The sequence below is a fragment of the Tachypleus tridentatus genome, chromosome 9 (assembly GCF_004210375.1).
Source record: "Tachypleus tridentatus isolate NWPU-2018 chromosome 9, ASM421037v1, whole genome shotgun sequence".
NCBI classification, from domain to species: Eukaryota; Metazoa; Arthropoda; class Merostomata; order Xiphosura; family Limulidae; genus Tachypleus; species Tachypleus tridentatus.
In genome coordinates this window covers 75424140-75439934 of record NC_134833.1, presented here as the reverse complement: position 1 = coordinate 75439934, position 15795 = coordinate 75424140, and the positions used below count along the sequence as shown (strand labels likewise).

At 32.9% G+C, this 15795-nt stretch overlaps 1 protein-coding gene across 8 annotated transcripts in view; it reads left to right on the top strand.

Moving 5' to 3' along the window:
* LOC143225520 (RCC1 and BTB domain-containing protein 1-like) overlaps positions 1 to 10082 on the top strand; it is a 49702-nt gene extending 39620 nt beyond the window's left edge. For 3 of the 8 annotated variants that reach the window (XM_076455123.1, XM_076455120.1, XM_076455121.1), the window contains 4 exons: positions 4204 to 4257; positions 7681 to 7778; positions 8336 to 8466; positions 9529 to 10082. In XM_076455123.1, coding sequence (XP_076311238.1) covers positions 4204 to 4257; positions 7681 to 7778; positions 8336 to 8466; positions 9529 to 9663 — 418 coding nt within the window. In that variant the 3' untranslated portion in view covers positions 9664 to 10082. The remainder of the gene's footprint in view (positions 1 to 4203; positions 4258 to 7680; positions 7779 to 8335; positions 8467 to 9528) is intronic. The other 5 variants (XM_076455125.1, XM_076455122.1, XM_076455124.1 and 2 more) reach the window with 2 other exon arrangements.
* The last annotated feature ends 5713 nt before the right edge of the window (positions 10083 to 15795 follow it).

Here is a 15795-nt window from a genome sequence, read left to right as displayed (position 1 = left end):
ATAGAAAGATATATTAAAGAGTGGCAGTTGATTGTTATCTTTGTAGTGAATCATGGAGTACCTTAAACAGTTAAATTTAGTCAAATCGCTTCCAGATGCATTTATAATTTGGAACTGATATGAATGGGTTGCTACCAAGGCAATTAACTCTTAAAATAAGACGGAATTTTCATAAAGTAACTATATGTTATGACTTGCAAGTTTATTCAACTTTTCTTTGGTAAATGTAAACTTTCCATGCATTTAGGCTTAGCCATTATTCCTGGTTGTATGTTGTCCAATTCTTTGCTCTTAATTTATGTAACTGGAAGCTAGTATGTAATGTTAGTTCAGATTTTTAAAATGTTAGTTTAGCATGTTCACAATTTCTAATTCTTCCTCAAATGACTGAAAGTATAGTTTCCAATGCAGTATGTTACCTCTGCTCACATAAGTAGCTATTCTTATTCAGTGATACCCTCTATATGCAAAATTTTTTTTTCTGCACACCACAAGCCTTGATCTCCCATGTATTCTAAGATCAACGTGATTGGTTCAACTGTGTCTCATGCAAATTGGCATGTAACAGTCCTTCAACAAGAGGAGCCTTTGACACATTCTCCTGATGCATGTGACTCTCTCTGTTTGATTCTACCAAACTATTACTTCTTGTTTGGCTGTGGTATCATCAAGACATTTTTTGTTTGTGCTCTTGTTGTTTTTTTATAAATTTCATATGAAGTAGAGATAGCTTCTGTTTTTTTTCACTGAAGCCTATGTTTCTGTTTGGAAAATGTTATTTACTCTCAGCACGGTTAGGTAGGCTTCAGGTGGCAGTACTAAACTGAGGAATTGTCAACTTTAATACACTAGAATATTGATTGTTAACTGGCCTCAAATTTGATTAGCTCATACATTGGAGTACACATATATTGGACAGGTAAGTTGTTATAGTTATACTCTTCTGGCTTTTTGAATATTTTGAAATTAATATTATTAGTTGTAGTTATTTGGTTTCAATAACATATGTTTAGTTAAATTTGTATCTACTTCCTGTGAGGTTAGGGATTTTTAATTAACATTTAGTGATACATTTTTGCATTACAATACTAGTTTAGGCTTAACAAGTCTTTGTAATTGTAGGCTTACATACTACTCTTCTTACTGGTAAAATATAAGTTTATTTAAATATATTGTTTATCCCACATATCTCATCTATTAAATTTTTATTTTCAATATCCACTAACAAAATTTTACAATATAATAATTTTTCATTTTTGTAATTAATTATATTTTATACTTACAATTAATTTCGTTTTTGAGGACCCTTGGTCTGCCCCAACCTTTTTCCCACTGTTGTTTGTCTTCCTCTTCAAAGTAATGAACTTGTCTGAGATGATATCTAATTTGACAATTTTTCTCCACCTAATCATGAATTGGCCTTTCCAGGCCTCTAGTGCATAATCTTTCATGTCTTTCTCCGCTCTTTTCATATATTTCACAGTTTTATTTTTAATTTTTGTTTCTTCCTCTTTCAAACATTTTGGTTCATTCTGATCCTTGTTGAATCTCTTTTCAGAGATGTTCCTGGCATGCCTTCCCCACTGTGAGCTTTGGTTTATTTTGCATGATCTTACTATCAGGTAGATTTCTTTTGTTTTCTTGTTACTTTACTTTTCAAATTTCTGTTACTTATGTAGGGGCAGAACCTGTTAATCCTACCTCTTTTCTGGCCTTAATTTTACCCCTATCACCTTCCCTACTGGCATTACCATCATATACCTCCTTTCTGATGCATTTCATCTATATGTGGGGGGATTTTTGTAGGTTACCTTCCTCCTCCTTATTTCCATGTTGAGGTGATTGCTATCTTTGGCTTTTCTCTTACTATTTTATATCAAGTTAGCTTCCCATTTACTTTTGATTGGGACATACAGAGGGCTTTTTTTTCTTCACTGGTCCATCTTTTCTGGAATATCCGTATTGTTACATTTGATTTTTTGGTTTCTCATTTACCTCGTTGGCCATTGCATTCTTTATTTCTGTTCTATGTTTGGCTCCTTCCCATCATTTACGTGTCCCACATCTAAGAGTTCCTCCATTAATTGTGTATTCTCAATGCAGATTGGAGTTTCTGATTGATTTGTCCCTCTATGAATACTTTTTTTTTCCCATTTTTTTCATGTCTTTCATCACACTATTGTGGGCCTTTTCTTTAGGACTGAGGATGCTTACAGTCAGTGTTCCTATTTTACATCCCTTGTTGCACTGTCTAAAGTGTGTTTGCTATAGGGTTAGGTATATGTTCTGCATTTTGCTCTTCAAGCTTGTTTCAGTTATGTATGTCTGTGTTTCTGGTTTTTCATTTACTTGCCTTGGCTGCTGATGAGCTTACACAGTATTTGTTCCTTTCTTTTCTCATTCCATTCATCATTTTCCCTGGATAATTTCATTCATTCTTGCAATTCTGTGTGAGGTACAATACAAATAATGATAAAACCATTCAGTTGAGAGTAAGGTGATGATGTTCTGCTGGTGTAGATGATATGTTCTCCATTCTTCCTTCTCTGTATAGGTTTTTCCGAATTATTGTTGTAACTTTGGAGTGAGCAGTCAAATTGTAATTAACCCCTTTGATTGAGATCCCTCATTTTAACTCCTAATGGAAATCACTTTTCAGTGGCTGAGTTTTGGATTTAGAGCTGAACCAATCAGCATAAGCCCTCACACATGTATCACAGGTGTTTTTGTCTCCTCACACATTTATACTCTTGTTCCCTCCACCCATATTGTGGGTGTTATGGTAGTGAGACTTATAGATTAATACAGTTTTTCCTCTTACACTATCCCTCAATGATGTTTGTATTTCAAGGTTATTATTATAGTGGGGATGTTTCTTGTCAGACTGGTTTTGAGTGAGGTAGTTAATGACAGAGATAGTTTACTGTTCCAGTCATCTGAATGTCAGGTTCCTGGATTGGTCAAACAATTTATCACATTGTTATTATGTCTCAGGTTTCTAGATCAGAGGATGAGATTCCCTCCAGTCTGTTTAACTTGAGGTGAAGAAAATACGATTCTCTCTTCTACCCTCACATGGATGTTGGTGCCTGGTGGCTGGGTTTTAGATTTTAGTTGACTTTCTGGTGGTATGATCCTCTTTTCTACCCACACATGAATGTCTGTTCCCAGTGGCTCGGTTTCAGATGCAGTTGACTTATTGTATACAGTCGATACACTCTAGCAGTGCTGCTTCTAGAGGTACATCCTATTACTCACACCCACATTAATGTACTCTATGGGATTCAGATTCCAATGTTGTGTGGTTCAGATCCCCATCCAACCACTGTTTTTTCCCATGTGGATGTGTTTATCCCAATTTCTGTCCATGCCTGTGACACCTCCTTTCACACTGGATAAAGAGTATACTTGGTGCATAAGTGATGCAGTCTCCCATGTATTATTCTCTACTCTAAGGATCTACTCTCTGAGGGTGTTCTTTAGATGCTTTTGAAGGAATCTTCTTTCTTTCCCTCACACTGCTCCTTTCACATATTTAATGTGGGATTCAAGCTATATATGTGAATGGAGGTAATGTAGGGTATTGTAAGTTATAATTTTCCTCTACTGAAAATATATTTCTGATAAGTGCTTAATTCTGCTAAGACTTCTAACTCTTCCTCCCTGCTGAAGATTGGTGCTTCCATTTTCTGCCAAGACTCAAAGTAATAGTTAGGTAAACTCAAATGGAGAGAATCACATGCACACAGGGTGTGTTACACTCTTATTTGTGGAGAGTTGTCACATGATGATTTACATGTGAGATGCAGTTGAATCATGTTGGTCTTGGGGTTTATAGGAGCTCAAGGCTTGAAGAATGCAAAAACAATTTATCATATAGAAGGTAGCACTGAAAGAGAATAGCTATTTATATGAGTACATGTAAGTACCTATTTTCAATATAGGAAAATTGTAACACCAGCCAGAAACAAGATATGAGAAGTAAGATAGATCAAACATTGCCAATTATTAGTTTGTTTATTGTGTATAATATCGTGTTGATCAGCAGAAAAGGTTTTTATTGCCATTGCTTGTTTATAAATGTGTTAATTTTATAAGTTTATGATATTTGGTTATTATTGCCAATTACCATTCATGATTTTGTTTATTTTTCTTTTGTATTTCATATGTGTTTCACCCTTATTTTGACGATCTTCCTTGTAGATGCAAATATTTTCGTTCCATGTTTCAGACACATTGGAGAGAAGATGTGAAAGAGTATGTTGATTTTCATTTTGTAAGAGAAACATGAAACCATGAAAAAAAATGCTTTCTTTCCAGATACTGATGAACCATACTTAAAAATGCCCAATTTTAAAGTTTTATCTATGCTTTTCCAACTCCCCCAAGTTTATCTCATGACCAACCCTAATGAAAAACTCCCTTTGATTAATTTTTTGATATTCATTGAACTGTTGCAACAATATGCTACAATGTTATGTGAAGTGAAGGTCATAAGAAACTTGTGTCTCTGATTTGTGAGTTGGTGTGGTGTATCAACACTTTCAACCAATATAGCTGAGCTTGCATTCAAGCAATGCCAAACATTTCATCATAGCAGTTAGAATATTGGCTGTTGTCGTTAACAAATGCCCTCATATTTTTCTAAAAAGATTGTGTTACACATCACTGGAACAATTAAAGATGTGTTCAAGTCATACCATCTTAAACTAGATTTGATTAATTATAAGCAGACATCAACACATGTTCATCTGCATAAAGTTTGAGTGGACATTGAGGTACACCAATTAGTAGATGTGTTTGGTGTCAGATCAGTTGGATTTCAATGTGCATGTAAACCAAAATGCCATGTGCATGTTTAAAGTACCATTACTGTAAAGGATACAGTGGCAAAATCCGATCAGACCAATACTCCACCTATCTATCCTATCTTCAAGGATGTAAAACAAGAAAGAAATATCTCCATATATACCATAATTTTCAACACATGATAGGAAGCAAAGCATTTCTTTTCTGGACTAAACAAAGCAAGTTGCATGTATAATTTATGAATACTATTAGAATGCAAAAATATTTAAAAAACAAAGAATATTACAGCTTAATTTTATAAAGTTATTATTCAGAATTCAGCTATAACAACAATAAATTCAAAATATAGATCTCTTTTTATTAGTATCCCATTTTCAAATCATATTAGTTGTGTATGTATGTATAGGTTGATCCCTGCCATAAGAATGTAGTTTGCACATAACCAATACCTGTAATGTATGTGTTACAGTCGCATAGTGTTTGTAACTGCCAAGGCATGAAGCTACTAATTTGCTCTCTGGATGGATATTTTCCTTTAGGTGCTGTTTATATGGTTTTAAACTCCTAAGATTTTCCCATATGTATTCCTTTGTGCTTACGTTGTGGCTTATAGTGTTTGAGGCTGTGACTGCAGGACATTTCGTGGTTGTGGCTCTTTTCATTTTTGAAAAAGCTCACTGTCTTCTTGTAGACTATTGTGAGATGGGAATAAAGGCAAAATGTAAATATAATTACAATTAAATACTCTAGAATAAAGACATGCTCAGTTTTTCACCACACAAAATGATGCTACAACACCACAATCTTAGCATCTCTGTGCTTATGCTAAACTCTATGCACTCATTAAATTTGAACTAATGTAACATGGACTTATCTGAAAAGATGATAGACTATCAAAAAGCTTGGGGTATGTGTGTGTGACATTCTGCAGGCAGTGGATCTTTTTTACAATTTTTTGATGGTTTTTGTATGCAAGGCTGTATTAAATTTCATTTCATATTTTTAGTGTTTAAGGACTATATGGTATGCTTTAATTTAATTCTTTTGTATGTAGGACTTTTTGTGGTACTATTTCATTTAATTTTGTTGTTTTTATGATAAAGGATTTTATGTCGTATGATTTCATTGGTCTTGTTCTGGTGGCTGAGTGCTAGTTGTAGTGTTTTTGTTTAATGTTAATGTTTTAATAGATACTTTAATGGCTTATTGACTGTCACTCATTCTGTGTGTTTGCTGATCTTGAACAGTTTTTTCAAGAACTTTTGTATCTTATTCATTTATATAATTCAATGCTCAAACTCCTACAGAAATACTCAGAATTCTGGTAATGAGTCACATGGACTGACAACAGTTGGAGCAACTTATTTTTCTGCTATATACATGATATATAATTTACTGTAAAGTGTTTTGAGCTGCCCATTACAATTATTATTACTTACATAAAATATAATCTTCAGCATAAAGCTTTTTGAAGATTATATATCCATATTCTCTGTAGGTTCTTATTTCATTTATCTAAGTTTGTTTTTCTTTAGCACTAATTGCGTGGTCTTGAAACAAATGGGTAAATGATAGACTTTGTAATTTTTGACACTGTTGTTTGAATAGTGATATAATACAGAGAAATTTACAAACTGGTGTAGTGATAGCATAATATTCAAAATTACTGAAAACATAATATAAAAAAATTGCAATAGTAGTATTGGAAGAATTTTATTACTAGAGGTTTAGTGAAAAATTTCCTATTGTTTTTGTTGTAGTAAATGATTTAAAGGTTGCTGTAAGTATAGTTATGTATATGTTATGCTCAGTCTCAGGATTTCATCACTGACCAAAAAAAGTAACTATTTTGCATCCTTAACATGTCAAAATTAGTAAAGACTGAAATTAATTGTTTTGTGCAAATTATTATGTTCAAACTGCAAAAAATAAAATACCAAATACTCGCAGAACAAAACAGAAAAAGAGAGATAACTGTTTAGGTTTTTATTTAAGACAACTGAAACAAATTGCTTTTTATTGTTATTTTTTAATTTTCAGTGCTTACTTAAGGATAGAAACCACTTGTAATGAAGACCACAAAACTGATTTTAACCTGGGGTGTTCATGGGTCCTTGAAAAAAGGCATAAACTGAAATGTTGTGTAGAATAAAAAATATTTATCTGTAATTGTTTGATATTTTCATTACAAGTGAAAAAAAATTGCAATTTAGGAGCTGAAGTAGCTCTTAGCACAAGTTGCATAAATGTTGAAAGAACATTTCATGTGTGTCTCTTGAGAATTTTGACATTCTCAAATCATGAAATGGCTATTTTTATGCAGTCAGTGACCAAATCCTGAGATTGAATATGTAGATGTAGTAAAATATTTACAAAGTGCTCTAGGTCTAGCAGGCATATTGGTCTGATAGTAATGATAAACTTGAAGATTTCTGTAGTTGTAATCAAAGATTTAATAGCTATTTGAAAACTGATAGAAGAGTTGTAGTTGTTGCAAATATTTTATAGACTGTTCTGTTGGAAGAGATAAAGTTTGCTATAGGCTTAGTGAAAGATTGACAAAATGTTGAATTTGTAGGAAAAAGCTTAGATATTGCTGTAGGATGAGGAGTATTGAGAAATTTTCAAATAATTCTATTGACAGTGGATGTTTTAAGGATTACTGTTAGTGATGTTTAATCCTCCTACATCTGTAGAAGGATTGTAATGGGCACATTCAATAATTAGACATTCCTTATAGGTTGGTTGGTTGAGTCTGCTCAAATTTGAGGTTTATATTTCATCGACTTTTAACTATTGTAAATCTCTCAGTAATATCTGAATTTAATAAATCTACCTTTTATCAATGAGCTAATATTGCTTTTATTACAGAACTATTGAGATTACTCAGTTTTCTTATCCTGTGTATCGAGCATTTCTATGCTATCTTTATACTGATAAAGTGGATATATCCCTAGAAGATGCCATTGGTAGGTTACATTAGCTAATGTTAAAGAATTTAGAGATAAATAAGCATATATTAATAAGTTATATACTTATATTTGCTGATAGTAAAACTGTTGTGGGTAACATTTTTATGTAAATGACAAAAAGTTATCTGCATTGAAAATATATTTTTAACAAAATATGAGGTTCCTTTTATAATTGTTCTTTTTATTAGCTAATTGTACTCAATATTGTTTTAAGTGTTTTTAAGGTTGAGGCTACACATACTTTAGTTTGAATGTGTATCTGTAACATATTACGTCCTCAGGTTTATTGACCATGCTTTAGTAATAAAAATGTATGTTGTATGAAAATGTATTGCTTGTACTACAAACTTGCACTTGTGTCTTTAACTGGGCTCAAGTTAGTGGATATAATTTGTGTTATAGAAGAGTAAAATAAACCTAGACTTTCATTGTTTTTGTTTTTTATGTTTGAATAAAAGTTATCCTACATCAAAAACTATAGATATTATAAGGTCATACAGTAAAAAAAATTAAAGATCTCATATAAGATAGTGCTTTTCTTTTTTGTCTTTCAGGTTTACTGGACCTTGCCAATTCATATTGTGAATTACGGTTGAAACAATACTGTGAACAAATCATCAAACATAACATTCATGTAGATAATGTAGCTGTGTTGTATGTGGCTGCAATCAAATATGAAGCAAAGGTAAGAAACATTAATATGCATTCTGTAATATATTTGTGCTGTATTTTACTAAGTTTGAATTATAACTTGTAATTAAAGTTTCTGAGTTAAAGTAAGAATGTTGAATACAAAAAATTTAATTTTTGGTGAGCAAGCAAATTTTACATGTTAGATCACAACCAATTTTTCATTGATGTACGTAGGTAAAAAGTAAATTCAGAAAATATGTTTATACACAAATAGTTTGCTAAGTATTTCATAAAGTTATGTTTAATTTGCCTAAAAACATAATATGAAGTTTACTTGCTTTAATTCTGTGCAAATACTTAAGTTCAGTTTTGTGTATTTTAAAATATTTGCTGTTTATGCAGAAAAATAGTTTGTTTTCTAGTGTCATACATGATTAAAAATTACTAAGAGAACTATAAAGGTTTTTTGTGGATGAAGTTCAACTTTTTTTAAATTAATATTTTACAAGTATCAGGTTAAGTCAGTTATTTTAAGAGTTCTTTAGTGTTCGTAATTGTTATACTAAATTTTTTAACTAATGTTTCAGATGAATTTTACAATTTTACAAAAGAAATATATATATAATTGAATGCTCATCAATAATTAATTATTACAGATATAAAGATGAATACTGACCAGTTTAGAAACTGTTTAAGAAACATGTATATTTTTCTGTATATTAGGTTTCTGATCTCAGCTTATCAGATTAATGGAAATTTAGAATAAGTACTTTTTTGAATTAATTCTATTTAGCTTTAACTACCTTGTATTACCTAGGTTTAAAAAATTTGGAAAAAAATTGTTACAAGTGTGATAAATGAATTCATTTAGAAGCAAAAGATGTATTTATTAAGAAATGTTTGTGTCTAGGTTTAATACGTATTTTTTGGAAACTTCAATTGTTTGTGATATTTATTTCCAAGTATTGGGTAACAGATTTTTATGAGTTATATTGGCTTTAAATAGTTTTTTCCTATAAGTAAGAGCTTTGTAAGAGTTCAGTCAATGGATATGCATTGCTTTTGTTATTTGTAAAGTTCTAATGTGCCTGTTATTGACTTTTTTCTAATCAAGAATCTGGAAGATTTTTGTCTCCGTTTTGCTGTAAACCACCTTACAGCTGTGGTCCAGACAGATGCTTTTAATAAGCTTGATGAATTGACAGTTAAAAAAGTTTATCCTCAAAGCTGCTCAACAAGGGGCCTTTAAGTACTGAGCTGTCAATCACTGATGTAGCTATTGTTTCTGATCTTTGTAGATTATGATGAAAATGTTTTTCTTCAGCACAATGAAGATAGAGTAAGCCATTTCTGCTGATCTCACCACAAGCATGGCATTACCCTGAGATTTGGTCTCTTAGTAATGAGGGATGTTACTAAACTTGGTCAATCTATACTTAGAAGTAACTTTAGAAGATGACCATTATTTTTTTAAGTATTGATAACTTGTAGTTTGATATGATTAGTGATGATCTTGGCCAAATATTATAAATATTGTGTGTTTGATATATAAAATAGTGAAGTTTTTAGATGTGGTTTCATGAATATATGATATAACTCTTGGATAGACATTCAACCACTTCTTTGTATATATTTTGGAACAGTGATAAAATAAAAAGTCTCTTATGATCTGAGTATATTATGTTTTTAATAATTAGAGATATTACAAATAAAGTCAGTAATGGTATATTTTTTAATTATGTTTATCAAGTGTTTTTAATTAAAGGATTAGAATGGCTTGGGTTTCATACTTGTGTAACATGTAACACCAGCACTAAGCAGCTACTGTAAATTGAGTTCTACTCATATTTAACCAGTTTTTGTTTATGTATGGTAATGTTAAAAAATGTATAGCTTTTTAGCATACATGACTGAGATGTACTTCCAAAACTGTATATTCACTCTACATGGAAACTTTTTGTAGAAATGTAATATTAAAAATACCTTTATCAGAATATAGTTGAAAATCATATTAATTTTTTACAATGATAACTGTCATACTAGTGTCTTACTGAAAATACAAAACCATTAAGATGACTTTCACTTTTTGGTGCAAAAATCTGTTTCCCCTCTCTCTCTTGCCACATGTATTTAGTATGTTACTATCCTTGTAGATAAATTATGAGGCATGCACAAAAAACACAATTATTTGTATAGAACAAAGTAAATAGAACTGTGCATCTTGTTTCATTTCAAAAATTAAAGGTGCCTTTCATATATGTATGAATATGGAATGTAAACTAAGAAAAATTATTTTTCTTTTTGATAATTTCTTGACAAAGAAATGTTTTGAAAAATTTATTTCTTCTGCAGATAAGCCTTTTAAATGATAAAAATATTTTAAAACTGAGAAATATTTATTTTAAAAGCTTATCTTTTTTAAATAAAATTTCATGAACCATTTTATGAAGGTAATGTACAGGGGCAAGTGGAATGTTACTTGCCCACTCAATTTGGGAATGAGGATGAATGTTCATAATTCCTGACCAGATGAAGTCTGTTCTTTTGGTTGAGTAAGGCATACAAAATCCTGTTATTCTGAGCATGAAGTGTTGCCTTTTGGACTTCATCAGGTGGTGGAGAAAATTTGTATGATTTTGTGTTGCTTACCTTATGATCATGATTCTGAATGCATCACTCTGTGGCTATTGGGTAGTATTCAGTCAAAAGTATATCTGTATATAACAATGCAGTCAATTTGTTCTAGCCATCAACATTGGATATAGGGACCAATACCCCTCAGTTCCAACTCAGAGTTATGGAACTTCAGTTATCTGGTTGAGGCTGGACTATGATGATAATTACTCATGTATGTGATACAGGAACTAAGTTCAAAGTGGAGAATATACTTACTTTGGATGTAATGCTATTACCCACACCCAGGTACCACTGTTAGCTTGGTACACCCATTAACTTTGTAAGATGTTTTCTGTATTGATCATGCCCTCACTGGTCCCTCCACTCTCTCAATGTGGGATTATAGCTATATTATCAGCAGATGGTAAGTATGTTGTGGAAGTTAACATTTTCCTAAATTGAAAATGTATTTACAATAATACTTCTGTTGAGACTCTCCCACCCTTTCTCCAAACTAAGAGTTAGTGTTAGAGACTGGGAATGGTGTAAGTCTAAAAAAAACATGTTAAAATTATCTGAATTGAGGTGCTTATATACAGTACCAGGATAGAAGATGCACTGATGTATGTGGAGAGTATATTGCTAATGACAATTGAATGAGTTATAAAAGACCACAGTAAACAAGGAAAAATCAGACCAATGCTTAGATGAGCAAAGATCGGAACTGTGGCAGGAGAGTAATAGCTATAAGTGTTAGCAAAGGTAAATATTATTGCAAATACATTTTCATTTTAGGAAAATATTAAATTCCTTTGAAAATAAGAAAGGTTATAATTTTGATAACACATCCTTCCAGTAGAGAATATCATGGTCTACTTTCACACACTATGTACAACGTTGCAGTCATTTTTACTCATAGGAGGATAATGGTGTTTTCTTAGATGAATAGCTGAAAATAAAAGCTGAGTGAGGGGAGCATAGAGATATTCTTGATTAACGTTTCTTTGTGAAAACTGTACAAACCTGAATAAAGGAACATTTTGAAAAAAAAAATATCTATTGAATGTGAGAGAGTAGGAAAAATATAGTATAACAGCGTATCACAATCTTCATAAACATGTGGTGGGTTAAGTATTTAAGAAACAGAAGATACTATGAGGAGAGAAGGTTAACATAAGTCACTTAAGTGCCATCTATTGGAGTAAAAGATTATCTAAAAATTATCTAACCTTTTAAACCTTTGAAGAAAAAAGATTAACACTTTGTAGAAAGTTACTGTATAAATAATGCCCTCACCGCCCACTCCTCTTCTTCAGTGTGGGATTCTAACTGCCACTCCCGTTGATCTCACCACGATCATAGTATTACTCTGAGAGTTGGTCTCTTAATAATGAGAGATGCTACTAATCTTGGTCAATCTATATTGTGAAATAACTTTAGAAGATGACCATTATACTTTTAAGTATTGATAATGATAGATGAAGAAAGATTGAAACCCTGACAGCTATAATGAAACAATGGAACTGTTTTCGTGAGGTTATTACATACAATTTTTTTTGACGTTTTGATTTGTAGCTATCGAATAAAATACAAGTCTCGCTAAAATTTATTTATGCAAGGAGTAATTTCTTTTCACTCTGTGCAGTCATGCATATAATTTTGATTTTAAATTATGTTTGGCCCGGTATGGCCAAGCGCGTTAAGGCGTGCGACTCGTAATCTGAGGGTCGCGGGTTCGCATCCCCGTCGCGCCAACCATGCTCGCCCTTTCGGCCGTGGGGGCGTTATAATGTGACAGTCAATCCCACTATTCTTTGGTAAAAGAGTAGCCCAAGAGTTGGCGGTGGGTGGTGATGACTAGCTGCCTTCCCTCTAGTCTTACACTGCTAAATTAGGGACGGCTAGCACAGATAGCCCTCGAGTAGCTTTGTGCGAAATTCAAAAACAAAAAACTTAAATTATGTTTATTATAATAACAGTTTTCTTACACGCATGTGAATATACATTTAATTATTTTTCTGGTTGTGTAACCCAGTATTTATATCAGAAAGATTCACACCTATTAAAGCTAAAATGCGGGGTTCAATCCCTTTAACTGACACAGCACAGCAATTTGAGCTAAACAACAACAACTAAATGTAGTTTCATCGATTATCACCTAGTGGGTGCCCCCCCTCGTACAGCGGTTAGTCTACGGATTTACAACGCTAAAATCAGGCGTTACATTCTTCTCGGTGATTTCAGCAAATGGCCCGAAGTCGCTTTGCTATAAGAAAAACGCACACACACATCTAGTGGTACGTTTACAGGCTTCCAGTGATAACATCCGTAAATCAGTTTCCTGCGATGGAGAGAGTGGAGGTGGATAATTATGTAACTTTGCGCTAAAACAGTTTGTATATTTCATCAACTTAACCAATGTACTATTATTGACTAAAATAAACTCATTGTGTTTCTCCTTTATATTATATTATTTATTATGTAAATAATTTATTATTTTAGTATTTTCTAAAAACAAAACACTTAAGTTTCCACCTTATTAATTTTGACCTAAACTATGATTAATTTTTTATTGCAAGTTGCTTTCTAATTATAGACTATTGATCAAACAAGAACAATTTGCGATATGTGAATTTTAAGTATGTTTTTCTCGTGTATTGTCAATTTTGTCAATTTCATCGTAAATAATCAAACTCGAACAATGCGATTAAATGACAACGCAAACAGTTCGAGAATATAGCGTCTTTGTCCCAAGACGAACAATGCGTCACATACAATGAATTAATACACTGCTGCATCTAACTGAAGTATTTTGGCATTGCCTAGGGATCTCTATAAAAATGACTTCTGTTGATCTCGGCTTGCCGGGGTCCATATTGTTTAAATGTAAAGATCACACCTGAACTTTCAGGTATACATAATTTAGACGACGTGACAACTGCTCAAACAGGATTGCGACGCTAAACTCATAATGAATATCACGTTGTTCGACTCTATGGATTGTGATAATAAATTGGTCTTTAAGCAGATAATGCAGTAATCCCTTTGTGTGGATTAGTGAACAGTGAATTCATTAGGAAACGAATGGTTGTCTTTCTTCTTCTCTGCTATGAAGACAAGAGGACCTCCTATGATTACGAAACATTATAATGGAAACGGGTATTTTAAGTTTTGTTCATCATGGGTTTTTATAAAGTTATATAAAAATGATAAAAAAAGAACATTGGGAGACATGAAAGAGAGGAAGTAAATGCCAGTAACAAACAAAACCTAGTTCTAAAGCAATGTATTGTTAATTATAGTAATAAACAGCAGTTTATTATCACTAATCATGGTTTTGCTTTCTGTGTAGGTATAAGCTGAGAAAAAATAATCACTCATACAATCCATGAGACCCGGCATGTCCAGGTGGTTAAGGCACTCGATTCGTAATCCAAGAGTCGCGGGTTCGAATCCCCGTCACACCAAACATGGTCGTCCTTTCATCCGTGGGGGCGTTATAATGTGACGGTCAGTCCCTCTATTCGTTAGTAAAAGAGATGTCCAAGAGTTGGCGGTGGGTGGTGATGACTATATGCCTTCCCTCTAGTCGTACACTGCTGATTTAGCGATGGCTAGCACAAATAGCCGCATGTAGCTTTGCGAGAAATTCAAACCAAACAGCGTGTTAAGGCGTGCGACTCGTAATCTGAGGGTCGCTGGTTTGCAACCCTGTCGCGTTAAACATGCTCGCCCCTTTTTGCCGTGGGGGCGTTATAATGTGACGGTCAATCCCACTATTCGTTGGTAAAAGAGTAGCCCAAGAGTTGGCGGTGGGTGGTGATGACTAACTCCCTTCCCTCTAGTCTTACACTGTAAAATTAGGGACGGCTCAGGTTTCTCCTCCTGGTTGGGGGTTGTGCAGTAGGCTAACAATTTACTCACTTAAAAAAAAACAGCCTGTCAGTGAATCCGCAAGCGATTGCGGCCCTATGTTCCTTCATGGAAGCGAGAGGCATAATAATAATAATTCTAGAAGAACCATTTCAGCTTTACTGGCCACCAAGGTAATACAAAATTAGAGAAACTGACAAAACTCATATGAAATATATACATATTACCATTGAATTATGAAAGTAAAACACAGGGTTACTTATCAACCTACTTCAATTAAATGGTTTTAAATATTGCAAAACATTTAGTATGATATTGGGATAGTTATGTCAAATATTACAGAATCATGGTAGGAATGAATGCATAAAAATCCCAAAATGAGCAGCCTGTACGTACTGAGTTAATTTTATAAGCTTATGATTATTAGCAACAGACGGGGATTTAACAATTATTTGCAAATAAAAGTTATTATTGGAAATATTTGTGTTGTGATTTTTTGTTTGACTTTGTGCATTCAGCCTACCTTATTTCTGTACTTTTTGGCATTACCATCCATACATTACATTCAAGTTTTTATTACTTGTGTATATTAGTTTGAATGATTTCTTGATAAGAATAAGCACAACCTTAATAAACTTGGAGTAAAGGTGAAGTGCAAGTGAAGCACAAAGTGGTGTCAGAAATGACAGTGTGTGTTTGTGTATGAAGAATGGTGCAGACGCTTGCGGAAATCTAGCTACATAGTCTGAAGCCTAACGTGTTCAATGTACTATGTACAACGTGTACTATGCCACATATTCTAATCTTATTCTTTTAACACGTGACACACGAGCCAGTCCAGAATCTTTTAGTACTGGTAAACAGCGGGGTCGTTTCTGGAAACTTGTGATGT